Source organism: Acinonyx jubatus, chromosome F2 (genome assembly GCF_027475565.1).
Source record: "Acinonyx jubatus isolate Ajub_Pintada_27869175 chromosome F2, VMU_Ajub_asm_v1.0, whole genome shotgun sequence".
NCBI lineage: Eukaryota > Metazoa > Chordata > Mammalia > Carnivora > Felidae > Acinonyx > Acinonyx jubatus.
Window position 1 is genome coordinate 1,585,245 of NC_069394.1, and position 24,562 is coordinate 1,609,806.

A 24,562-nucleotide genomic window follows, 5' to 3' on the forward strand; every position below is an offset into this window, starting at 1 on the left:
TCTGGGGGTGCCCGGGTGGCTCAGTTGGTTGGGCGTCCGACTTTGGCCCAGGTCATGATCTCACGGCTCAAAGGCTTGTGGGTTCGAGCCCCGCATCGGGCTCTGTGCCGACAGCTCAGAGCCTGGAGCCTGCTTCGGATTCTGTGTCTCCCTCTCTCTCTGCCCCTCCCCCGCTCATGCTGTCTCTCTCTCTCTCTCTCTCTCTCTCTCTCTCTCTCTCAAAAATGAATAAACATTTAAAAAAAAAAGATGCTCAGCATCACAGTCCGTAGTGGAAATGCGAATTGAGCGTTAGTCACAATGAGATGTCACCTGTCAGAAAGGCCACAATAAAAAAATAGAGACCACACCACATGCCGGTGAGGACGCAGAGAAACTGGGCTGCCCACACGCGGCTGGCGAGGATGTCGAGCGGTCAGTCACAAAGGAACACGGTCCGGCAGCTTCTTCTAACGCCGAACACGCAAGCTCCGCATGGCCCAGCTGTCGCTCGAGGGCGCTTCTCCCGGCGATGAAGACATGTGCCCGTGCAAACACCCCCGCAGCCTCGTACAAAACAGTCAGGGCTGGAAACAACCTAGATGCCTTTGGGCGGGCGAGCGCGGACACCGGCCGTGCTCCGTCCACGCCGTGGAACACTTCTCAGCAATCAAAGGGACCAACTAGTGACACGGGCAACAGCCTGAACGAAACCCGAGGGAGTCAGGCCAAGTGAGAAGAAGTCAAGCCTCCCTTCATATGACAGCGTTCCATGTGTATAATATTCCCCCAAATGGCACAGGCTTTGTCACACCATCCAGAAAAACCCAGAGCTTTTTGTGGGGAACCCTTACGGCGGACCCCTGAGGGGTGGAAAGGCAGTGGCTTCTCTGTGGCAGGTGATGATGATGATGATGAATGAATGAGTGAAGGAAAGAATGATATGTGGTGAGCTCTCATTCCTCACTCACGCCCCCATCTTTTTTTTTAATTTTATTTTGAATGTTTATTTTTATTTTTGAGAGAGAGAGAGAGGGGGAGACAGAGTGGGAGTGGGAGAGGGGCAGAGAGAGAGGGAGACACGGGGTCCAAAGCAGGCTCCAGGCTCCGAGCTGTTGGCACAGAGCCCGATGCCGGGCTCGAACCCACGGACCGCGAAATCATGACCCGAGCCGAAGTCGGCCGCTTAACCGACGGAGCCCCGACTCACATCCCATCCTGCAGGTAAGGAAATGAAAGCACGGGCAAATGAGTATTTCAAACTTGCCACAAGGGTAAAAGCCAAGTCAGACACCTCCCTTCTCTTCAGGACACTTTATAGAAAAAGGACATGGTTAGGTCAGCTCCGGTGCCCTCCTGCTGGGAAGCTCCTGGTCTCGTCAGGTGCACGGGAGGTGCGTGCGGTGCTTCGGAAGGAGCAGAGAAAGCAGGCGGGACCGGGTAGAACGTTCTGTGGTAGGTCAGTGCTGGCTCCTGTCTCTGTCAGAGTCCCACGGCTGGCTCTGGGCTCTTCTCTATGGCAAACGGAGGGAGACGGGGTTGTGGTCATCCCCACGGGGCCACTTAGACAAGTGGAACTTACGAGACACGTCTGGTTTTCAGGCAGACGAACCACTTTCCCTGAGAAGTCCAGATAACCTAAATATTGTTGGTTTGCGTGGAGTTGGGGAAACGGGACGAGGAAAACTTTTGTGATCCAAAGACACACTTCTCAGACTTTGCTGGGCACCGCACTCCACGCGGGGCCAGTTAAGATGCCACCAGTCCCTTGCCCTAGGTGGCCGCTGAGTGCTTAAAAGGCTGCGAGTGTGGTAGGGGAGCCGAATTTTATTTTATTTTTTTTTAATGTTTTTTATTTATTTTTGAGACAGAGAGAGACAGAGCATGAACAGGGGAGGGTCAGAGAGAGGGAGACACAGAATCTGAAGCAGGTTCCAGGCTCTGGGCTGTCAGCACAGAGCCCGACGCGGGGCTCAAACTCACGGACTGTGAGATCATGACCTGAGCTGAAGTCGGATGCTTAACTGACTGAGCCACCCAGGCGCCCCAGAGAAGCTGAATTTTAAATGTTCTCTAATTTACAGCCTCAGCGGCCGTGATGTGCTTGGGGGGCTTCTGGTCGGGGGCCCCAGCGTGCAAACAGCCCTAGGCTCCCTGCTGTGGCCCCAGTGCCACCTGCCCGGCCTGCCCTTTCCACTGACCGCTCTGGGTCTGGGCCCAGCCCACCGCACAGCCCCTCTCCCTCCCTTTGCTCCGGCCTCACTTTCCCACTTAATGCTTTCTCTCCGCGTCCTTTCTTCCCTTCTCCCCACTCTGCCTGCTGTTCCTAGCCAGTGACGACGGCAGACACGCGCCGTGGCAGGGCTACTGTGCGCCCCTTCCCCGCTCGCTGTGCACCCCTTCGGCGGACAGAAATCGGCAGGAGACAAAGTCGCGTCTGGGTTTATCGTGTTGTCGATTGCTTGGACTTCAGAAAATGAGAGAGACCGTTGCCCACGCGGAAGCGATCGTAGCCGTTAACCTTGTGAGTGGCCCAAGACCGGGGGTTTGACAACCGCGATCGGGAGCCCCCAGGTGGCATCTCTGCGGAGGCAAGTGCCTCTTGCTCTCCAACACGGACACAACTCTCAGTCAGCCGCCCAGGCAGAATGGGCGCCTCGCTTCGGCTGCGAGCAAACGTGTCTGCTGGCCGCATGGGACGCCCCACAGAGAGTCCGGTGTATTTCCTTATCCTCTGTGACTGGTGCGCCACGTATCTTTCATGAGTGTATAACCGTAGTAAACTTAGGCTCAGATACAGCCGCACGGTTTTGTGGGTGAGCTACTTGCTGAACCTTCCCCGCGCACCCCCGAGGGGCTCCCTCCCTGCCCCCGTGTCTCTCTTTGTCTTGTCTCTGCCTCTCCCTTCTTCCCCCTTTCTCTCTGTCATCTCCCCTCCCTAAGAATCCCTCTCCTTACCCTTGGATCGGTCCTTCCAATTAACGGCATCTGAAATCACAATCTTTGTCACATTTCAACCCTCCTCGGAGATCACGATGCCTGTGTAGACACACCTTTCCTGGACCGTCTGGGCCCCGAGGGGTCTAGGAGGATGGCCGGGCTTTGCAGGTAACAGAGCACTCTACCCCTGTCTGACTCTCAGGGCCAGCCTGGAGGAAGGCCCCCAAACCCTACTCGGGAGACCGAGGCTCTAAGCCTCGGTGCCACGCACGCCCCACCCCCTCCACCGCCCCAGCTACAACGCAGAGCCAGACTCTGGCCCAGCGCCTGTGGTTCTCGGCCCAGGCCTGCCTCCCCACGGCCGCTGCCAGAGACAGGGCTCCCTTGGTGGGGAGACATCGCGTTCAGCTACCATTTGGGAATGTGTTCCTGGACTCAGTAGCCCAGGGAACATCAAACCACAGACGCAGATAGAAGTCTGGTCTACTGTGCGGATGCCTGCAGCCTGCCCAAGGGTTCCCGCGACAACTGAGGTCCTCATTATCATTGCCACGGCTGCTGGTTGATCGACCACAGGCCGGCTACCGAGGGTGCCAGGTTTGAGCTCCCCTAGAAGCAGCCCCTGAGCTGAGGATCGGAGAGCAAGTGACTCATTCAGGCCACGAAGGGCCATCTCCAGGGGACACGAGAGAGAGAAGGCATCGTCCAACCAGTCACCCCTGCAGGCCACGGGCTTCATCCCAGGGGAATCGCCTGGTGTTTGTGTAGATCCCTCACCCCGGAGCCGTCCCACCCGGGTGAAGGAGTGAGGTGGACGGACTCCTCAACCCCAGCTGTCATTGCTGGGGGCCTTGGGGACTGAAGGGGGCACCAATTTGCTGGCGTTGCTAAGATCCAGGGATGGAGGCCAAGAGTGAGCCCCAGGCCAGGAAGTCCGGTGTCAGCCCTGGAAACCGCGCACGAGGCAGAGGGTACAGGTGAGCACGGATGGTGCCCGTTGGCATCATCTCATTAGATGCGCATCAGTGCCTTTCAAGGTTGGCCACATGGAGGTCCCTGTGGTGAAGACGAGGGAAGCGAGGCAGGAAGCTTGCCCGAGGCCTCGCTGCCGGGAGGACCCAGCCAGGTGTGGGAGCCTCGCCGGCACTCCATGCCCCCGATGCCCCCGGGGCCCACCTTCCCGTGAAAACCACTGGCCCTCCCACTCCCAGCTGAGGCCGCGTGGGCCAAAGCCAGGCACGGTTCCCAAGACGCGGGAGACAGGAGAGGTGTTTGTGGACTGAACAAATGGCTGCATGACCAGTGGGGGGGGGGGCCCTCCCATCTCCAGCTGGACAAGTCCTCTCTCACCTGGCTCCTGTTTGCAGACCGAGGGTCCAGGTGGCTGAGGCACCAAGCCCCTGTCTGCCCACCGGCCGGGCTTCTGGAGCACGGCCAACAAGGTGGTGCCACCAGCAGGGCGTCCCAGCCTCCAGGCCAGCCAGCTGGCCTCTCCGGGTCCCAGACACGATCCTGCCACAGCGACACAGGGCCTTCCAGGTGGCAGGTGCCAAGCTGGGCCCGGCAGATGCTCCCTTCCTGTAGAGGGGCCTCGGCGGACGCACAAACAGGGTAGCGTGGAGAACGAGGTAGAGGGGGAACCTGGGCTCGTCTGCGCAGGGCTTTGGGAATGGAGGGTCGCGGAGCAGCGCTGGGGACGCGACGTTCCCCTTCAAAGCCACCTCGCCTGGTGCCCACCCGGCTGGGGGAAAGGTGGCCGTGGCCGCCCCGCCTGGACCCTGGCCTACCTGGCAAAAGGGTGTGAGCTCGAGGTCTGGACCTGGCGAGGAAGGCCCAGGCTCCCCAGTCAGCGTGGCCTCGGCCGTCCCCTGCTGTCTCCCGGTGAGGAGAGTGGCCCCGAAGTCACCCTGCTCCACGGCCGTCTGGCAGCCTCGCTCTCCGGAGCCCTAGAAGCTTCCTGGGTCCCTTCTCCTGTTGCACGGGGCCCTCCCGACCCTTCTGCGGTCTGTCCCCTTTCACCCCTGTCTTCCCAATGGCTTGAAGCAACCCCACGCCTTGGAGCCCCGACCTTACCACCCTCCTCTTCACCGGCACATCGTCTCCTGATTCCGGGCTGTTCCAGACGCGTCACACACTTTATCCCCTTCCATTTTCACCCCAGGGGAGGACACCATTACCACCAGCTTACGACAGGATGTCAAGCTGGAGAAGGAGAGGCCACCCAGCCAAGACCAGGCCAGCCGGTCCGCAGACCCCAGAGCCCGGCCTCCCCGACACAGCGCAGCAGCCTCTGTGGGGAAGGGGCCGCAGCCCCCTGGGCTCCCCGGCGCGTCCTCCCTCCGGCCCTCCCGTGGCGCTCTCAGCCAGTCCTGTGCGAAGCCCCGGCCCGCCCAGGCCCCGCCACCTGGGAAGGAGAGCCAGCCCCGTGACAGGCCGAGGCCCTGCCCAGCGACGCCCCATGACGGCCGAGAAGCTGGGCCAGGCCGGGGGCCTGTGAGCACGTGTGCACATGCGTGCGAGTGGGGTGGGTCAGGGCACACGTGCACGTGTGCGTGTGAGCCCGCGTGCATGCACGGCAGGGCAGCGCGGGGCAGGCAGGGGCGTGGGCCGCTTCTCGGTGCGTGAGTTCACACCCGGCTGAGGCCCGAAAGGGTGGTGGGAGGGAGTCGGAGCGGCCAAGGCTGCCCTCGTGCAGCCGGGAGGGCGGAGGATGCTGTGAGGTGCTGGCGAGGCCCCGGCTTCCCGCTCGTCGCCCTTGGCTGGAGCATCGTCCACTCTGCTCTCTGGGGCTTGAAGGAGGCCTGGGGGTGCGGCCTCAGTGGCGGGAGGATGCTGGCCAAGTCAGGGCTCAGGTCCGTGCCGCAGGCCTCTGCCCGGCTTCCCGCTGCCACTCTGTGTTGCCAGTAGGAGGCGGTAGATGGAGCTGGATGCCGGAGGGCAGGAGCTGTTCCTGCTGCTGGCCATCTGCAGACAGCAAGGTGGAGTCACTCGGGTCCAGCGGGGGCCTGTGTCAAGCAGCGACACAGGCAGTGAAGGACACCGCCGCTACGAGATCTCGGCCAGACCAGCATCAGCGGACACCCCGGAACTGACGACAAGCAGAAGCAGAGGAGGTCCGCTGGGGCCCCGGGACCAACTAAACCCCCTTCAAAGGGGCAGACTTTTGCAGCAAACCGTCAGACTCTTCAGACACGACCCCTCTATGTGTGACCACCTCAAAAGGGCAGCTGCGGCCGAGGCCTCTGCCCGACCGGTCTCCGAACAGCCCCGAGACCCTTCAGGGCTTGAACGTCATGAGCAGTGAGTGCCGAGAGCTGGCTCGGACGGGACCGAGGCTTCCTCTCCACTGTGCGCCCGCAGACTGACTTGGCGTTTGACCCCCTTCCGTTGCCTGGTCTGTCGTGTGGCCTGTCTCGTGTTCTGCTCCGGGTGCCGTGGAAGAAGCCAAGTTAATCACGTGGCGAAATGTCCCTGCGTTTGGAACCCAGAACCTGCTCTATGATGGCGTCAGCCTTGTTGGGTGACTGAATAAAGCCGTCACTGTGGAAAGACACGACCTGTGTGTGCGCCTTCACAGCGTGCTCATGACATGATCCCTGGGCACTAGGATGATGGAACATAGAATTCCACGGCCAGCCTCTGCCCAGAGAGTGCCGTGACTTCCGAATCAAGTTGCTGGGACAGAACTCAAGAGCACCCTGAAAGGGAGAGGCACACGCTCCCTGAGACGGCCTCCTGGTCCGCCTCGGCCCCTGCCCCGGCCAGCGAGCGCCCGTGCACCCTTCCTGGCTCACTGCCAGTGCCTTTCTTCTGGGAAGCTGGCTGTGGGGCCCCATCTGCAGGGGAGGGCAGGCCGGGCCGTCAGGTGTGCCCCACGGAGCACCAGCAGGGGGCACATCCTTGTTTATCCAGTTTGCCATCTTGTGGCTCCTGGGAAGTACCAGCTGCCCGGGCTGGCATCGGGCATCCCTGCATCCTGGCTCCCTGCTGTCCAGACGGGCCAGAACTGGAGCAGCAGACACCCCACCCCTGGGCACCCAGAGGGAATTTCCACCCCCCAGCCACCACCCCCCCCCCTCCCCGTCACAGTCTGACCTCTCAGAGAGGCCATCTGGGGCATGTCCCAACAAGCAGCCCATTGTGCTTGTGCGTGCACTCGCAGAGCACCCCAAACCCTGAGGCTGGGGTCCCTCAGGGTGGATACAGAGAAGCTGGTATTCTCCCTGCTGTAGGAAAGTGGAAGGCAGCGGGGCCAGGGCCAGGGAGGGAAGAGGCCAGAATGACTCAAAACACCAAACTTTCTGCTCAGAGCACTCAGTTTCACCAGCCAGCCCCCTCCAGCTGCTGTTAAAGGCCTTTGTGGGGTCCCTTCCGCCCCAGACAAACCGGCCTTTCTTTGCTTCTTCCCATGCCCTGGTTGCAGGTCCCAAGACCAGAGAAGCTTCTCCTCTCTGTGGCCAGGGCTAGGGCTCAGCCCGTGAAGGGGGTCAAGGCTCAGAGTGTGGCCAGGTTCTGGGCTCAGTATGTGACCAGCGTCAGGGAGCGAGAATGCCTCACCCCTTCACGGAGAGCAAGAACTCCTGTTCCCTTCAGGACCCTTTTAGCTGCATTGGGAATCAAATCTACCTGAGACAGATGAACAGGAGAAAATCGAATTTCATAGGGAGAATCCACAAAGACACGGAAATTCCAAAGGCGGATGTCACTCTGACCTGAGGAGAAGGGGGTCTGGGATTTCAGAAGGAAAGAATGCGTTTCACAGGGTGATGTTTGGTAATTAGATGTTTGCCTTACCATCCAGATGGGTCGCTCAGATAAAACGTATGTCTGCTAATAACCCTTATTTTGGGAAAGACGCCCAATTTACTTTCCTCCATGTAGTCAAGGGAGGGGCAAAAGTGCTCGCGAGCCCTCAGGGTCTCAAGTTCCTTTAGCTCAAAATAATCCAGCGGCCAGAGTGATATGAATGGCTGGGGAGGAGGGGGTGGGACTGTCCTGAACCCCTTCGTCAGGGTCAGGGCTCAGGGCGTGAACACGATGAGGGCTTAGGGTGTGACCAGGGTCAGAGCACAGGAGTCCCCTTTGGCTAATGGAGGCACACGAGCCCCCCTTTCCCGGCCCCTGCCCAACAGGGAGGGGCCTCCGTTCGAATTCTGGGTCGTCTTCCCTTCCTTCCCAGCATGGGAGGGAAGAGGGGTAAGAGGCAGGGTAGAAAGAAGGAGCCAAGGGCGGGGTAGGAGAGAGGGAGGGGGCGTCAGGGGCAGGACTCTGCCTCTGGTTCGCGGGGAGGTCTGGGGGTTCCTAACGGGGGCCAAGGTCTCTCCCTGGAAGGTGGGATGAAGTTCTTCTGTCCTGGCAAGTCCACGGCCTCACCTGCTGCCCCAGTTCCCTCACCTGCCTACGCACCTGTGGGACAGGAAGCCCCACGTCTCTCTCTCAGCCACTCTGAGGAGTGGAGTTCTACGCCAGGAGAGGGAAGCCATGCATCCCTGCCGTCGGGGGTGGGAGTCTGGACCTTAATTGGAGAACACCCAGCTTGTAAAGTTTCAGGAGCCCAATTAGTTCAATGAGGGGGTAGGTCCACCCCCCCCCCACCTCGCTCCGTCCTTGAAGGATGGCTCCGCAGATAGGCAGGCCCTTCCCAGGGCTCCCACCCCTTGAGCTGCAGAACCTCTGCCCCAAAGACTTTTTGAGATGCACGAGGTTCCGCGTTCCCCAGGTGGCCCTATGAGAGGGGAAAGTACTCACAGATCCCCAGGAATACGGACCCCAGTTTGAGCCACGCTGTGCCCGCTGGGGAGGGTGCAGCCCACTTTGCTTGCGTGGCGAGTTTGGGGCCCTGGCGCCCTGGCTCAGCCGGCTCCTCTGCATTGGCTTTTCCTCTAGTTTCAAGGGTCCCCTCCCTTCAGCCCTACTTCAAAATGCAGCTCTCACCTGGTACCTCTCCAGGTAGCGGCCACTGGCATTGATAGAACCAGGCCGGGCACGGGGTGCCCACCACCTGAGCTGGCTGATCTCTCTTAGTGTGGGTCCACCAGCCCACACTCGGCCCCGCATTTCTGTACCCCTGCACCAAGGGCCCGAGCCTGACACTCAGTAGGAATCAGAGCCGTGGAACCAACGATCGTCTGTGACCTGGGGCAGGGGGATCCCAGAGCCCCAGGCTCCCTCCCCACCCACAGCTGTCCAGCTGCACACTCAGACAAGCACAGAGGCCCAGGCGGCGTTACCTGGGGCCTGGGGGTGCCACAAAGGTGACAAGCAGGTCTGAGTTCAGTGAGAGGAGGGGCTGGCCGTGGTCGGCGTCACCCAAAGAGCGCTGGCCGCTGGCACTTGTAGGGGAGGGGATCCCCCTCCCTGGAACGCAGACTGGGCCCTGCTAGAAAACTAGAGGGTGCTATTGGCCGTTGGGCGCTCACCCGGCGTCTCCCCGCTGGCCTCTGAGCTGGATCTAAGGCCAGCCACCTGCCTTACGCTCTGATATCCTGGCACCAGTCTGGGCTCTATCGCACCCTTCCCAGTCCTGTAACCCTCGCAGCAGAGGAGAGAACTTTCTCAGGCCTGAGGTCAGGATGAGGTGAAATCTGGCAAGGAGCTCGGTCCTCGGAGTCCGGTCTTTATCTCATGACCGCTTCACGCAGGGCAGGGGTTCAGGCCAAGGAAGCCAGGTGCTGCTGGGCAAAGCCCAGCTAACCGTCACGGGCCATGGCCACCGAAAGTGACCCAGCTCTGATGGCAGATGAAGGTGGGAGGAGTACGGTAGATGCCGTGCAGCGTATTAGAGGGTATGGGAGGCGTGGATGGGGTAGAGTAGACGGGGCGAGATGCACGGAGTCAACCCCGGGATTGCACGGGCCTTACCCCTCCCTTCTCAGCACACTGATGTGCCCTCATTCCGGACGCAGCGACTGCAGCTCGTGTGTTTGCTGCGCCCTCACGACACTCTCAGCAGGTTCCTGATAAGGGTGAACCCACCCCGGTCTTTTGGGGACCGTGGCAGATGGGACCCCACACACCATACCTCTAAAATTGAGAAAGTTCTACACAAAGTTTAAAAACAGCCAATATGAAATATCAGTGTTCCAGGCTCCTTGACGCTTTGCTAGGCGGCGACGGTGTGGAAAGAGCTTGTCCCAGCGCGGATCTGACCCCTGCTGCCCCGCCAGGGCCCCACGTCCATGCACATGGCTCCCGGCCTGTGCACCTGGTTCTAGGGGTGAGCAGCTGGCCCAGCCTCCGTGGGTGACGGAGCAGAGGCCCTGCGGGGGACCTGGGGAAGGACACGGGCTCCAGGCAGGCGCCGCCAGGGCACAGGCAGGAATAGTGGGTCTAAGAATGTTCCAGACAAAGATAATGATTCTGCCGCGGAAGGAAAGGAGGGAAGGGTGTTCCGGGCATCAGGCCGGGCCCGGGTGAGGGCATGGAGGCATGTGGCTTCACTCTGGAGGCCGAGGGGAGGGCGGGGAGGCTGGAGGACACAGGGGAGGCCAGGCGAGGCAGGCTTATGTGGACAGTGTGTGCCTGCAGAGCTCTTGGCGGACTGTGACACGGTCGGAACTGCATCTGGAAGGGAGGCTCTGGTCGCTGGGGAGGGGACTCCAGCCGCCAGAAGAGAGAGGCTGGTGGCCCTCGGAAGGGACGCAGTGGAAACACCAGGAGGTGTGAGCTCCAACCTTCAGCCTCTGGAACCCTAGCCAGACCCCAAAACTGCAACTGGGGGCAACCCACTGTGCCCAGGCTGGTCCCTGCACCCTCCCAGGGCACCCTTGTCATTCAGGGTCCCCCAAGCCCGGCCTGGAGGCCAATGGGCAGTGGCTCAGTGCCATCTGAGATGCTGGGCCTCTCTGGCCCTGCCCACCCCTGCTCGGTCATCCCTGCAGCCCAGCAGCACCAGCCTCTCCGGGAGCTTGTCAGGGATGCAGGGTCCAGGGCCTCAGACTCAGCATCTTGCCAGGGTCCCTGTGATGTGTGCGCACACAAAAATTGAGACGCACTGGTCCAAAGCCAGGCTTCAGCCTGCAGTGTCTCAGTGTCCCCACTCAAATGGGCTTGGCACCTCCCTGATTGGCCTGGCCTGGCCAGGGGAGAGACACAAGAGAAATGGCTGTGCTTACCCGGAAGACCCAGGCAGGGCTGTGTCTCCCAGGCCCCAAGTGTGGGCTGTCACCCATAGACCATCGAGAACTTCCCTTCTCCCCAGCCGGGCCTGGGACCTCACGATACCTCGAGGGACCGGGAGGCCAAAGGCTCAGGACAGGGAGGCAGGCAGAGAGAGGGCACAGGTGACCTGAGAGCCCCTGGAGCCCTGGGGGTGGGGCAGAGGAGAGCCCAGGCAGCGTGAGTCAGGCTGGCCCTGCCGTCCCAAGTTCAGCTCCAGCTAAATTACTAGGTCTGACCCGGTGAAGAAGCCAGTCATATAAAGGCACCTGGTGCCGGCTGCTCCCCAGTCCCAGCCGGTGGATGCCCCACGATGAGGCCACTCCTGGTGTTTCTGCTTCTGGCCGCTCTGTGCACTGACCTGGGTAAGAACCACTGACCCGGGTGGGAGGGTTGGGGACAGCTGCTGGGCGTGGCTTCCCCCTGAGGAGTGTGTGTGTGTGTTGGGGGGGAGACCTGGAGACCTTTGTGTCCCTTTGGGCATAGTTTCTAGTATATCTGCCTCTCGTGGGTGAAAGAGCCAGTGACAGGCCTGAGTCTGCAGAGCTCTGGGCCGACAGGGGGACCAGCTACCAGCCAGGAGGCCAGTGTCCTGTTTTCCTGGACAAAGGGGATTCTTGGGAGGCAGGACTCTCGGTGCTGGAATCAGGGAAATAAGTTGGTCACTCCCACCCCTCTTGCTGGCTGTGTGACCTTGAACGAGAGCACCTGTTGCTTTGGGGCCACCGGAAATGGGGCCCCGGGGAGGGGGTGATCCAGCCTGTGATTAGCAGCTGAATAATTACCACCCAGGGATAATAGCCCCCTCCACATGCCCTGAGTGGAGGTGGGAGAGCTGGGGCCTCCGGCCTGTCTAGGGAACCGCCTGGGGGGAAGGCAGAGACAGAGGCACCTCGGAGACCAGGCCCATCCCGAGGAGGCCAGAAACACAGATGGAGGGGACACTTGGGCAAAGGTTCGAGGCTGGCTCTGGGGACGGGGCAGGGGACAAGGTGTTTGTCAGAAGAGAGGCTGGCACAACGGTGAGGGGCGGCTGCCCGGAGGCCCCAGTGAGGCCTCCCCAGTGTGGAGATCCCCCCACACAGGGACTCTCTGACCCCTGAGGGGGAAACAGAGGCTATGTGAGTTTCTAGTTCAGAGGAAGCTGGGAGTGTCCCCCCCCACCCAACCAGACTCAGTTGCAGACAGGAGCATTTCAACAGCCAGGGGTCACCCCCAGAGATGCCTCTTTTTCCTGGGGGTGTTCCAGAGTCCTATCCTGGGAAGAAAGCCTCTGAGCCTGGGGTCTGTCTGAGCTTGACCTCATCACCCGTGGTTCAGCCACAAGCGTCCCCACTTCCCCAGGGGAAGGGGTCCCTGATGTCTGCTGAGCCGTGTGTGGAAGATGCTGTCACTCCCCTCCACAGGTGCCGGCTTTGATGTCGGAGCGGGCACACCCCAGCCCCCAGGCCTGGCATAGACGTGCCCTTTCTCGCAGCACGTGCCCCTGCACCCTGGTTCTCCCACCTGCCCAATGGCCCCTTCGCAGTTCCAGGGGCACCCCCTCCAGGAAACCCTCCCAGATGGCCCCCTCCCTCTATGAAGACACCTGGGCCAGGTGTCCCACAAAGTGTCACTCTATCTCACTCACCCCACTCCATCCCAACCTCAGCTGGCCGCCCCCACCCCCCGGGCAGCCTGCAGGCTCCTCCAGGCCAGGAGCCTTGTCCTGCATCCTTGTGGTCGGGGCCTGGGGCCGGTCACAGTGCACGGGGCGGGGGTCACCAGGGCCTTTTGCTGTGGACTGTCCACTGACCAGTCTGGGGTAGGGGCTGCTGGCAGGCCCTGGGCAGTGAGGGCAGGGCTGTTCCCTCCTGTTAACTAAGCAGCCCTTGGTGCCCACGGTGCACAAAACCCTCCCAGCCCCCGCTGTCCTCGGGTCCAGGCCGTGGTGCAGGCCGGGAGCCCCAGCACAGGAGGGTGGGGCAGGGGCCAAGAGCCTGTGACTTGTCATCCGGGCAGCCTCAGGCTGTGCTCGGTCCCATCTCATAGGGAGGACTCTGTCGCTCAGAGAGGGGCAGCGGCAGTGAGAAGCAGAGCCCAGATCCCCCCCGAAGTTAACCCTCCTCCGTCCCAGGGCCCCCTCGCTCCTGCTGACCGGCCTGCCGAGTCTCTAGCCCCGTCCCGGGGACCGGGAGCACCTCCGGAGGGAGGGGGGGTGGCGGAGGCTCAGAGAGGGCCAGACATGGCCCCCAGGCTCTCCCCAGCCCACGCTGACAGGGGTCCCTGCTTCCTCCCCCCAGCCCGGGCCCTTCACTGTCACGTGTGCTGTGGCCACAAGGACTGCGAGTCTCTGGTGGAGTGCGCCCCAACTGACAAGTACTGTGTGATCACGCAGGCCAGTGAGTACCCAGCACGCACCCCCACAGCCCGGCCAGGGGCCCCCCTGCGGTGCCGGAGGTGGTAGGGACCCGCCCACTCTGCCGGACCCCGCCTCCGTGTTGGTGGGAGGTGGGCTAGGAGCAGCCCAGCGACACCCCGACCCCGACCCGACAGAGCAAGGCCAGATGTGGCCTTCCCGCTTGAGTCAGAGGGAGTCCGTGTGAGAGATGCGGGAGGAAGCAGGCCGCACAGGGATTCGGCAAGAATGGGCCTGGAGGGAGGCCCGCGCCTGGAGGACAGGGCGGGGTACAGGGCTGTGGGGCAGCCCGGCCCGTGGCATCATGACAGGACCCACGGCCTCTGCCCCGAGGCCCGTCACCATCACCCTGCCTTTCCCGGCCGCACCTGTAGCCTGCCTCCAACAGACGACCCCCCCCCCCCCGCCCCCGTGCCCGGACCCCCAGGACAGGCTCCCTCCTTCCTCTAACCTCCCAAGTCCCTCTGTGGGTCTGGTTCTTCCCCGAGCCGTCAAGGGCTGGGCTGGGGCCCCGAGCTCTCGAGTGGTGCTTGATGGTGACCTTGGCAGGCGGGGTCAGGGTGTGAGGGGGGGCCACAGAAGGTCACATGGTGGGAGTTTGAGCACGGCAGGGAGGTGAGGAGCCCGGTCGCTGTGGTGGCCCCGAGGGGTGGGAAGCCTGACCGGGTCACTAGACAGGGCAGTGGGGAAGTTGGCCTGCAGGAGCAGCAGGCACAGGGTGGGACCCTGAAGTGAGGGGGGGGGGGTTGGAAGATGCTGCAGAGACACTGGGTCCCTGAGCGGCCCCGAGAGAGGGGGGAGGCATGTGTGCTGAGGTTTGGCCGCAGGTGGCCATGCGGGGTCCAGGAGGCAGGAGCGACTGCTTCTGGAAGGGGGTGAGGAGCCCCCTCCCCCCACCGGTCCCTGTCCCCATTGGTGTCCTGTCTGTGGAGGTCCCGGCAGCACATCAGATGCCCTGGATGAGCCAGGCAGCCTCGCTGGGGCCCCAGCTCCCTGTGAACCTCGATGATTACAAAGGCCCTCCCACATGGGACGCAGAGCCCCCTTATTACGGGGAGACATGGTGTCTGGCTGGACCCCACCCCTCCTTGGTGCAGGGACGCTGTGAGGAGGCAGCACAAACCCCTCGATGCCTCCCGGACCTGCTCCCGTCAGGCGGAGAAGGACCCTGCCCAAGGACCAGGTCACTTTCTCAGGGCCTAGGGGACGGGGACGCTCCCCCACTTCTGGCCAAGTCCTGGGCTTGTGGGGCACAGGCAGGTCGTGTTCTCTTTCAGTCACCTAGCCGATGGTCCCTGAGCACCCGCTGTGCTCTGTGGCTTTGGCTGTGGCACAAGGAGGGGTGGGTGGGAGGGCTGGGGAGGAGCTGGTCCCGGTGGTCCCCCCCATGCCGGGATCCCCCCCATGGGTGCCTTTTGCCGCTGAAGCATCAGTTCTTACACCCGGACAGGACCCAACACCCTGAGGGCCCCCGTTCGCTCTCTGGGGTGGGGGCTTCCTTTAGACCCCCATGCCCCCCCCCCTTACCCCACCTCCTGTTCGCTCCTCACTGCCCATTTGCTGAGTCTGTCTGTCCACCCGTGTGTCCTGCCAGGCGGTGCTCCCCGAGCAGTCATGGCCCTGGATGACAATGGGAGGGTGCTCCTCAGAGGGAGCCCTGAGCAGAGGCCCCCCGAGTGGGGAGGGTGCTGATGAGTGAGGGGGAACAGGAGGGATCCCGGAGCAGGAACTGGGGGACGGGACCCGCGGCCGCCAAGAGGCCGGTCGGTGGTCACGCCCGTGTGCTCCCAGCATCACCAGCAGGTGGAGGTGTCTCCTGGCCCCCTGCTGGCAATCCTGGGGGAGGGGCGGGGGCTCAGCCTGGGAGGAGGCGGCCACGCTGGGTCAATGTCCCGGGCAGCACCTGCCCCCATCCTTCCCGTCTCCTCGGCGATAGCTCAGGACAGGGTTCGTGGACACTGCCCTGTTCTGTAATAGCTGAGCGCGGTCGTGACCACTCATCACGTGTGACCGGAGAATTTGCTCCTGGGGCGTCTGGTGTCCCCCCCCCCCCCGGTGGGCCCACGTGCGGGCGGGGGGACTGTGCACAGAGGTGGTTCCTGAGCGGGTGGGGACCGGCCCCCGACACCCTCCTCGTCCCGCTGCAGCCTGCCTGTCCCTCTGCTCTGCCCGGGCTGGCTACCGTCACCCGGCCACCCCACCCCTGCTCTAACCACCTCCCACTAGAACGGAGCCCCCGGGAGCCCTGGAAGCGGACGGGGCCTGCGCTGCCGGCGGCCCCGGGGGACGCACAGAGCCCTCCACCCACAGCCCTCGCCCCTCTCTCCACAGCAAACCCTGGTGGCATCCTGGTCATGAAGTCCTGCTCCCCGGTGTGCCCCAACAGCACAATGTCCTCGGACGGCCGCACCCTCTCTGTCTCCTGCTGCCAAGGCAGCCAGTGCAACCGCAACGCGGCCGCGGGCCTGGCGGGCAGCCACGGGGCTCTGTGGCTCAGTGCCTCCGTCAGCCTGCTGTGGGCGCTGCTCCGGGCGGCCTGCTGAGCCCACGCTCCACGGGCGGGCCCGGCTCTCACCCGGCCCCTCGCAGGCCGTCGCCAGCCTGCCCCGCTCCCCGCACTCGGCCACGCAGGCGGGAAGAGTCCCTGTCTCTCCTGTGCTCCTCCCTGCTTCCCCCGGGGCCGCCCCGCCCCCTCCTCGGGCTCCCAGCCCGGGGGCGGGAAGCCCCCCTACCTCAGGGAACCCGCCTCTGAGGGACCCTCGGCCCTCTCCCGGGGTCCCGGCCCCCCGGTCCTCCCTGACACCCTCCACCCCATTGCGGGGCCTCCCACGGGGGCTCCTCCCACTCTGGCCTCGAGTGCCCGGATCCACCACGCACGGGGCAGGCGGGTCAGAGGTCTGGGCGTCCCCTGCACCAGCCACGCCTGTGCTCCCCTGTGCACCGACCCGCCACTCCTTCCACGGCTCGCTCACACCTCAGGGGCGAATTCACTCCGCACAAGCACCCACCCCCGGGCCTCCTGGGAGCCAGGCACCCCGAGAGAGCCCACAGGGCCACCCCAGGTCAGCACATGGGATGAGGGCTTCCAGGAGGCCGCCTCGCCCCCACCCCCAGTCCCTGCCAGCGAAGGCAGGCCTGTTCATGGTCCCCTGGCGGCCGCTGTGGGGGCAGAATCCGTGTGGGGCCTGTGTCCTCACTGGGCACGGGGGCTGGCCCGCCCCCCACCAGAGGCGCCCGCGGCAAGGCCTCCTCCTAGGAGCTCGTGGAGGAGAGTAAAGCTGTACATCCTGTCCCCATTGTCTGAGATGTTGAAATTTTGGGGGGGTCCCGCGTACCTCGGCGCCAGGCAGGGGCACTTTACGGAGGGCGGTGGCATCCTCCAGGCATAAACTCAGACAGCAGGCGGCACTCTCCTCAGAATCCAAAGAGCCAGCACCCCTTCCCAGCCCTCAGCCTGGGGGCTCCCGTGGGGCTCCCCAGCATCTGTGGTCGGCCCTGCGGTGTGCCCCACAACTCCTACCGCCCTGCACCCCCAGTCAGGGCCCAGCCGGGCACCCGGGGCTCTTCTTGGGGGGCAAGGGGCCAGAGGCTCCAGCTCTCCTCCCTCACCTCTGCCCGGGGCCTCTCCCCAGGACCGCATGCAGGTCCCCGGCCCACAGCTCTCTCGGGGGGGGGCCTCCCTGCTCCTAGCCCCGGGGCCCTGCCCTGGCCCCACCTGCCTCCTCCCCTCGCAGGCCCTGGTAATTTCCCTCCCCCGACATCGCTGTCCCTCACATCCCTTCCGGGGGCCCCAGAGGCCAACGTCCTGCCTGCCTGGCAGAGCGCGGCTCCCACAGCCCAAGTGCCAAGGTGACGGGACGCCGTGATGGCCGGGACCTTCCCTGGTGGGGCCTGGGCCTCGATTCTGGGAACCAAGGGACAGATTGCAGCCAGGACAGCCGGTCTCCCACTGCCTTCCTCTCAGCCTCCACCTCCGCAACTCGGCCGGACACTAGTGTCCCCGGAGTTCCCAGAGTACCCAAAAGGGACAAAGGTCCTCCCATTCCCAGCAGCCACCTCTCTGGCCTCACAGGGCCGCCACCCCCCACCCAGTGCCTGCAAGCCCAGCCTGCTGTCCGTCCCCCGTGCCTGTGACGCTGCCGTGGCCGCCATTCTACCCGGGAGTGCTCCTGAAGCGTGTGGGGAAGCAGGGCAGGGGCAGGGACTTGTGTTCTCGCAGGCTTTCTGTGGTTCTGTCCACACCCTGGAGGACAAGGTGGGCTGAGGGTCCTGCCTCGAAACACGGATGTCAGGATTCCCTTGGGGCCCCTCTGAGTCACTAGTACAGTTCCCTTCGTGGCCGGGCCTGCTGGGCTCCGGGGACCCAGGAGCAGGTTGGCACAAAGTCCACGTGAAGTGGCCTTCTCGGGAACAAACTTGGGGCTCAGGGTTGGGCCACCCCACCCAGCCTTTGAAGTTTGGGGTTTCTTTCTCAAAGAGAGTGGAAATTCCCTCTCTTGACTCCTGTCCGACCAGCTTCCCCGCTAGGGCAGGCCCTACTTGTACAAGTCCCAAGGGAAAGCCACATTGGGTGCCACGTGACGGCAGGTGGTCTCCTGCGAGACTTCGACATTCAGAAGTCGAGGTGCGGCCAAGAGACATTTCCAACGAGGACATTAATTGCCCTTGCTACAGATGAGGACGCTGAGGCACAAACTGCTTTTTGGATTTAATCCCTGGCTGGCAGAGCGGTCTGCCCCAAAGCCTGAATTCTCTCTGCCTCCTCCCCGCCCCCACGGCTTCCCCACAGTCATTAAGTCAGGGGACTCTCAGAGACCGCGCCCACCGCATACCAGGATCGTGTGGGCCCTGGGGCACCACAGACCTGTAGGGCTGTGGGGAGGAGGGTGGGGTGCTGGAGGGCTCACCGGACTCTCAGAGGGCTGCGATCCCAGCCCTGGGAAGGCAGTGAGGACAACAGGTGCAAAGGCCCAGAGGTAAGAAAGGGCCGGAGGGGCTGCACGGAGACCCAGGCAGTGGGGGAACACTAAAGGTGGGTCGGCTGAGCAGGGTTTGTGGGAAGCTGGGCTTGATCCTCAGGGAGGAGCATTCTGGGGCTGTGTGGGCGTGGGGCCACAGCCAGGCCACAGGCTTTGACCTGTTCCCCCTGGCAGGAAGGCAGGGAGGCCGCTGGAGCTCAGAGAGCTTGGCTGATACTCGGAGCACAGCATAGCTGTGGCCTTTCTCCCGGTTCTGCATCCCCCAGGGTCACAGTCGGAAGCTGGGCCTCTGCCCTGCGCTCAGCCCTGGGGGGGTCCTGGGTCTCCCTGTGTCACCTTCCTTCCACCCAGCCTCTCCTCCTCCCCAAGTAGCAGCACTTGTCCAATCTTACATAATGTTCCCGGGTAAAGATGACACAGGCCTCTGATCCCCCAAGTTCTTGTAGGCTGAGCACCCAGCTCCCTGCCAGGCCCAGCTGGGGCCCCACTCCCTGCCCTGAGGAGCCTGTCCCCACGCCCAGAGCAGTTGCAACAGCATGCAAACCCCCTGCACCAGGGCCGGGTGCCAAAGCTGAGCCCCCGAGGCCACCAGGCTGAGCAGGGAGTGGCTGAGCTGGGCTGCTGCAGATTCAAAGCTCAGCAGCTGCCTGAGGCCCAGAGGAGCAGGGACTGGGTGTCCTCGGCATCTAGGCCGCGTGAGGACAATGCCCCCCTCGCTCCCAGGCCACCTGCTGATGCAGATGTGGTGCTGCCAGCTCCTGTTATCTTGTCCCCAACAAGTGTCCGGAGCCTCGTCTATAAAGTGCAGAGTTGGAAAGAGGCTGTCCGCCTCTGAAATCTGGATCTCACTGGAAGATTGAAGCCCTCCCCCACACGCACTGGGGAGGACAGTAGTCCCCATCCGAGAACTTCATCCGCTGTTGCCAAAATCTGTTTTTTAAAGGTTTATATATTTATTTTGAGAGAGAGAGAGAGAGACCGAGAGCATGGGGGAAGGGAAGAGAGAAAGAGGGGGAGAGAGATAATCCCAAGCAGTCTCCACACCTAGCGCAGAACCTGATGCAGGGCCGATCCCATGAACTGTAAGATCATGACCTGAGTGAAAATCAAGAGTTGGACACTCAGCCAACTGAGCCACCCAGGCCCTCCCCCCAAATCTTTTTTTTTTTTTAATCTGGTTGTCCTGGCAGGGGTTTAGTGCGGCTTAAAGGGTGGCAGGATCCAACAGGGGTCCATTTCCTGTTCCCAAGGGACAAGGGACAAATTGGGGGGGGGGGGTTGTTAAGGAAAGGAACTTACACTGCTCTGTGTAAGAGGTACCAGGGCCAAAGACACACAGACAGACTGACAGGGCACACGATCCACGTAAGATGTTTATTTCTCTCTGATGTGTTAGGATCAATGATGTCCTCTCAAAGCCACCCCCAAATCATATATAATCTTAAGTAAAAGGAACGTGTGTGCATGTTGGGTGTCGCAAATCCCAGAGCTGCCTGCCAACCAGTTGTAGATCTAGGGCCTCTCAGAGGCCCCACTGGGTTTCACTCCACAGTCTTTGAGAATTACTGTTTTCTCTTGTCAGGCGGTAGGTGTGTATGTGAATGAGAAAGGGACGAGGGGACAGGAGAAAGAGACATCACTGTAACTATCTCCTACAGGATACATAAGTTGTATGAGTGGATGAGTGGATGGGTGGACCGATAATGGGTGGATGATGGAGGAATGGATGGGTGAATGGATGGATGAGTGGATGGATGAGTGGATGGATGGATGGGTGGATGGATGGATGGGTAAGCTACAGATGGGTGGATTATGTAGGTGGTAGGTGTTCACTACCCTGGAACTTACACCCAATGCCATCATGGAGCTCAAGGGTTTAAGGCCACAAGCTCAGGCTATATAGCAGGAGGAGCAGTGAGCAGTGGCACAGCAGAAGGGAGAACCCAGGGGTAGAACATGAGCACATTCTCTTTTTCTCAAACCCTAGAGGGAGCTTATCCTAACATGCAGAGAATAAACCCCCTCCAGGGCACCGGGATCTCAGGTGCTTTAGCTTCTGCAATTCCAGGTTTGCGTGTTCTGCAAGCCCACACTGCTAAGAGCCTGCAGCCATGGAACTCCGAGGTCCCCAGGTTGCTGTGGCTCTGTGGCTCGGTGCCCGTGCCCTTCGGCAAGCTCTCTTCCTCTACTTCATGGAAGGACACAGCCCTCACTCCCCACTCTGAGAGCTCCCCCCATCACCCGGTCCCCTGAGTCCCAGTGCCTCTCACAGACACAGCCGGAGACGCCGATAGGCTGGGCCCACGTCAGACCGCTGCTGGGGGACCCGGGGCTGGTCCTAGCAGCCGTGCGGGGCCTCTCGCAGGGGAGTGGCCCACCAGGCCTGAGAACTGGCATGTCTCTCCTGGTCTACGGGAGCCTAGGGCTCCAGTCCAGGCATTCCTGGGAGACAGGCTGCACCCCAAGGCAGGGAAGGGCTGCCCATGTGGCTGCTCCCCGGATTTGCACTCTGGCAGAGAGGGAAAGGGAAGCCCCACACCGGTGGCCATGGTCCCAGGAGATGATGAAGAACAGGCGGGGCCATGCCAGGCCCTGGGAAGCAGGTGAGAGGGACCCATGTCTAGGCCTGTGGCCCTGTGTGTAAGGGTGAGTCTCCTGCACATGAGGGAGGAGCAGGGAGGCCTGGGTGTGGGGTAAGAGCCCCAGGCCAGCAGGGACAGAGTGGAGGGTGGGCCCAGTTTTGGTTCCCACTTGCTGACTGGGTGACCACGGACAAGGCCCTCTCTGTGTCATCCGAGGGAGGCCCCATGCGTGTGTGCAGGCGTGTGAAGGAGGCGCAAAGGCCTCAGGGGGCACCGTATCCCTCCACTGGCTGACTCACAAGGGAGTCACCTCAGCCCTACTGGGGAGGAAGGGGCAGAGACAGGAAAGGGCTATGGCGTGCCAGAGGCCACCGGGGACCAGATCCAGGCCCTGACCCCCTTGTCCTTGCTCTATCCTCAGGAGACCCCCCTCCCTTGGCCTCCTTGACCTCCCACTCACATGGGGTACGCTTGTCTGTGCACCGTCTCCCCGGCTCATCCAGGGGTCCCAAGGGCTGGCCCTGTCTCTCCTGTCTGTCCCTGTCGTGCCCAGAGTGCAGGGTCTATGATGGGCACTGCTAGCCAAGGGAGTGAGTGGGTAGGTGCAGTGTCCCCCTGTGTGCAGCCGTGGGACCCGCCTGTAATGCAACTTGAAACTGAAGGAGGCTTGTCCCCAGGCCCCAAGGCTTGGGGGTGCACCCAGTGGGGGCACCTGACTTGCCCACGCGGAAGCTCACCTACAGCCCAAGGCAGGGCCCCAGGGCCTCCCCGGCTGCATTTTCAGAACGCCTGGAGTGGCCCCTGTGCCGCACTGCTTCCCTCTCTGGGCCACTCACCCCTTTGTGCGACCCCAGGGACCCCCATGGCCTGGTGGTCTAGGCCTTGATTCCTGTCCTTCCCCGCACTCCAAGGCTGAGACGTGGGGAGCAGTGGAAGGCAGGGTGTGGGGCCTGTGGGGCGGGGGGCGTGAGCAGGAAAGGCACACTGCAGGCGTAGGTCTGGGCTTGTCTGGGCGCCTGGCCTCCTGGCCCGCTGTGTTCAGGAAGCAGGCAGGGCTGAGGGTGGGGGCTGGTGGCACCCTCCGCCTGTGCCCCTCCACGACCTCTTCTAGCTGTTGTTGCTGTTGGCTCCAGGGACTGGGTGAGAGGGCTTGAGTTCTGGAAGGCAGAAGTTTTCTCCAGAGGAGGAGGGGGACAGGAGGAGAGGCTGTGGACACAGGAGAGTCCGGGTTCACGCCACTGCCAGGGTGACCTGGCTGGAGCCTGCGGGGCCCTCTTGGGACCTCATTTCCTCACCAGCAGAAGGATGTTGGAAGGGGGCCAACTTAAAGGGCCACGACGACTCCTCTCTCCCCTGAAATCTGCCTCCAAGATCAGGGCAATCAGGTCACCACCTGCAGGAAGTCCTCCCTGACTGCCCTTCCAAGGACTCCCAGTTCTCAGAAAGCTCCCGCCATGGGAACTGCCCACTTTCTCCCCCAAGCAAACTGTGTCTGAGGCGGCTGTTGATAGTTCTGCTAGGAGGCCCCCAGGACAGGCGGCTCACACCCTGGTGGGCAGCCCCTGTCCTCACTGGCCGCCTCACCAGAGACAAAGGCTTTCTCCCCGTGGAACCAGGGCCTAGCTGCCACGTCTGCTCCCATAGGTGTCTGTCCCTGCCTCCAGAGCACACGGCCACAGCGAAGCCTGAGGTGCCCTGTGCGGATGGGCCAGGTGTGCTGGGTCCCCTCCAGCCCCAGGGGAGGGGACCCTGCTGCCCACGGGCCTCACATCCAAACTTCCAGTCCTGGTCTGCCCGACACCCCTGGACCCCATAGCTCTACCAGGCCCTACAGGAAATCCAAGCCCCCAAACTTGTTTTTCCAGTACCTTCCGTGCCCCTTGGCCTCAGTGAGTCACCCCTCCCCATCTGCCAGTCACCACCCCCTCCCCAAGCCCTATATCCTGCTTCCCAGGACCCTGCCTTCCATCTGCCCATGAATGGCTGTGGAATGAATTCGGGAAGGCCTCAGAGCTTGGGGTGGCTTTCTCTCTCGGGATGTGGGCATGGGGCCCCTCGCATCACCTGCCTTGTCAGGGGACACCCCAGCTGCGCTAAACAAGGCTCAGGGAGGCTGGGACCAGCCTGTGGGACCGCGTCAGGGGCCTCCTGGCGTCCCCCAGGGTCCTGGAAGGAAGCCACACCACCCCCCACCCTTGGCCACTCCCACCAGGTCCAGTAACTTCTTTCGGGAGCTCAGCACAGAGTGTCAGGCGGCGCGTCCTTGGACCCCTGGCACCGGATGTAGCCCCGACTTTACCCCACGTGGGAGGGGAGAGGGGAGGCCCAGCTCTGGAGCTGTCCCGCCCAGGGCCACGCTGGGAGGAAGGACCAAGGGGTCCCAGACCTCCCCAGCCTGAACCCTGTCCTCCCTCCAGCCTCGCCTCCCCTCCCTGCAGCAGGCCCTCCAGTACTTGCGGGATGGGGGCTGAGGCAGGGGGAGGGCTCATCTCCGCCTGTGCTCTGGCCCTACCCGCGCCCACAGTCAGCTCGGCCTGCCAGGGCAGGGACAGGGTGAGGCCTCGGAGGGCCCACCCGCACCACCCAGCAGGGTCCAGCTGGCCTAGCAGAACAGCAGCGGGGGCCCAGGGCCGGCAAGGAGACCTACGGGGCGGGGGGAGGGCGGCCCCTGTGCTTAGGGCCAAGCCCCTCCGCCCCCCCGGCCCCGCGAGCACTGTGAGGTGAAGTTAGGGGGACTGCCGGGCACCCACAGCCCCTGGCCTGGAAGAGCTCACTGCCCTTGGGACCAGAGCAAGAGACGGACAGCCACGGGTCCCGGAGCAGGGTGAAGGCTGGGGCTCCTCCGGGAGGGCCGGGGCCCAGGGCACGGTGGACAGAGTCCTTGGTGGGAGGGTGGAAGGAAGGGCTGTTGGACACTTGAGGGGCCCTCGGTTTCTCCCAGTTGGAGAGCGAGTCGAATCTCTGCCTCGGCACCGTCCCCTCCCCCATCAGCTCTGCCCCTGCCCCTCCCCCAGTGCCCCAGGTCCTGCCCCTGCTCCCACGCTCACCTCTCTGCAGGCACATCCAGCCTCCACACGCCGAGCCCGCGGCCCACCCTGCTCCTCTTCCTCTCACTACCCCGAGGTCCTGGCATCTCAGCAAGGTGCCTTCCTTCCGTGGGGTCCTTTGCCCAGGGCTCCATGGGTGGGCCTGGTGATCCTGAGCCCCGAGCCCAGGAGGGCAGGGCCAGCACCGGGGGCACAGCCCTGGGCGCCCACAGGGCACCTGCATAGGCTTGTGACCCTGTTGACCTTATCTGAGAGTGGGGGTCGCAAGGGAGGAGGTGACAGGTCTGAGACAAAATGATCTGGGGGTCGGACAGAGAGCCGGAGAGAGGAAGAGGACGCAGTGAGCTGCAGAGCCAGCGGAGGCCTCTGTCCCTCGCCCGGAGGTGGGGGGAGGGAAGCCCCCTGCCCTGGGGGGCAGGCAGCCAGGGGCAGAGGTCCCTCCAGGTGGCAGGGGAGGCCGCACTGGGCGGGTGGGTGTGG

General features: G+C 62.9%; 1 protein-coding gene across 1 annotated transcript; it reads left to right on the forward strand.

The window, feature by feature from the left end:
- The first annotated feature begins 11,322 nt into the window (after nt 1-11,322).
- Nucleotides 11,323-16,766, forward strand: LOC113600532 (lymphocyte antigen 6E-like). Its single transcript, XM_027063754.2, has 3 exons — nt 11,323-11,441; nt 13,359-13,457; nt 15,806-16,766. Exons 1-3 carry the CDS (start codon nt 11,390-11,392, stop codon nt 16,015-16,017), a joined length of 363 nt encoding a protein of 120 aa, XP_026919555.1. The 5' UTR covers nt 11,323-11,389; the 3' UTR covers nt 16,018-16,766.
- Nucleotides 16,767-24,562: the final 7,796 nt, after the last annotated feature.

Bases quoted from the DNA above. Each gene is read 5' to 3' on its own strand.
- LOC113600532 (XM_027063754.2), top strand. From the start codon at position 11,390: ATGAGGCCACTCCTGGTGTTTCTGCTTCTGGCCGCTCTGTGCACTGAC. The intron at 11,442-13,358 runs GTAAGAACCACT...TCCTCCCCCCAG, and splicing joins CGCTCTGTGCACTGACCTGG to CCCGGGCCCTTCACTGTCAC. The intron at 13,458-15,805 runs GTGAGTACCCAG...CTCTCTCCACAG, and splicing joins CTGTGTGATCACGCAGGCCA to CAAACCCTGGTGGCATCCTG.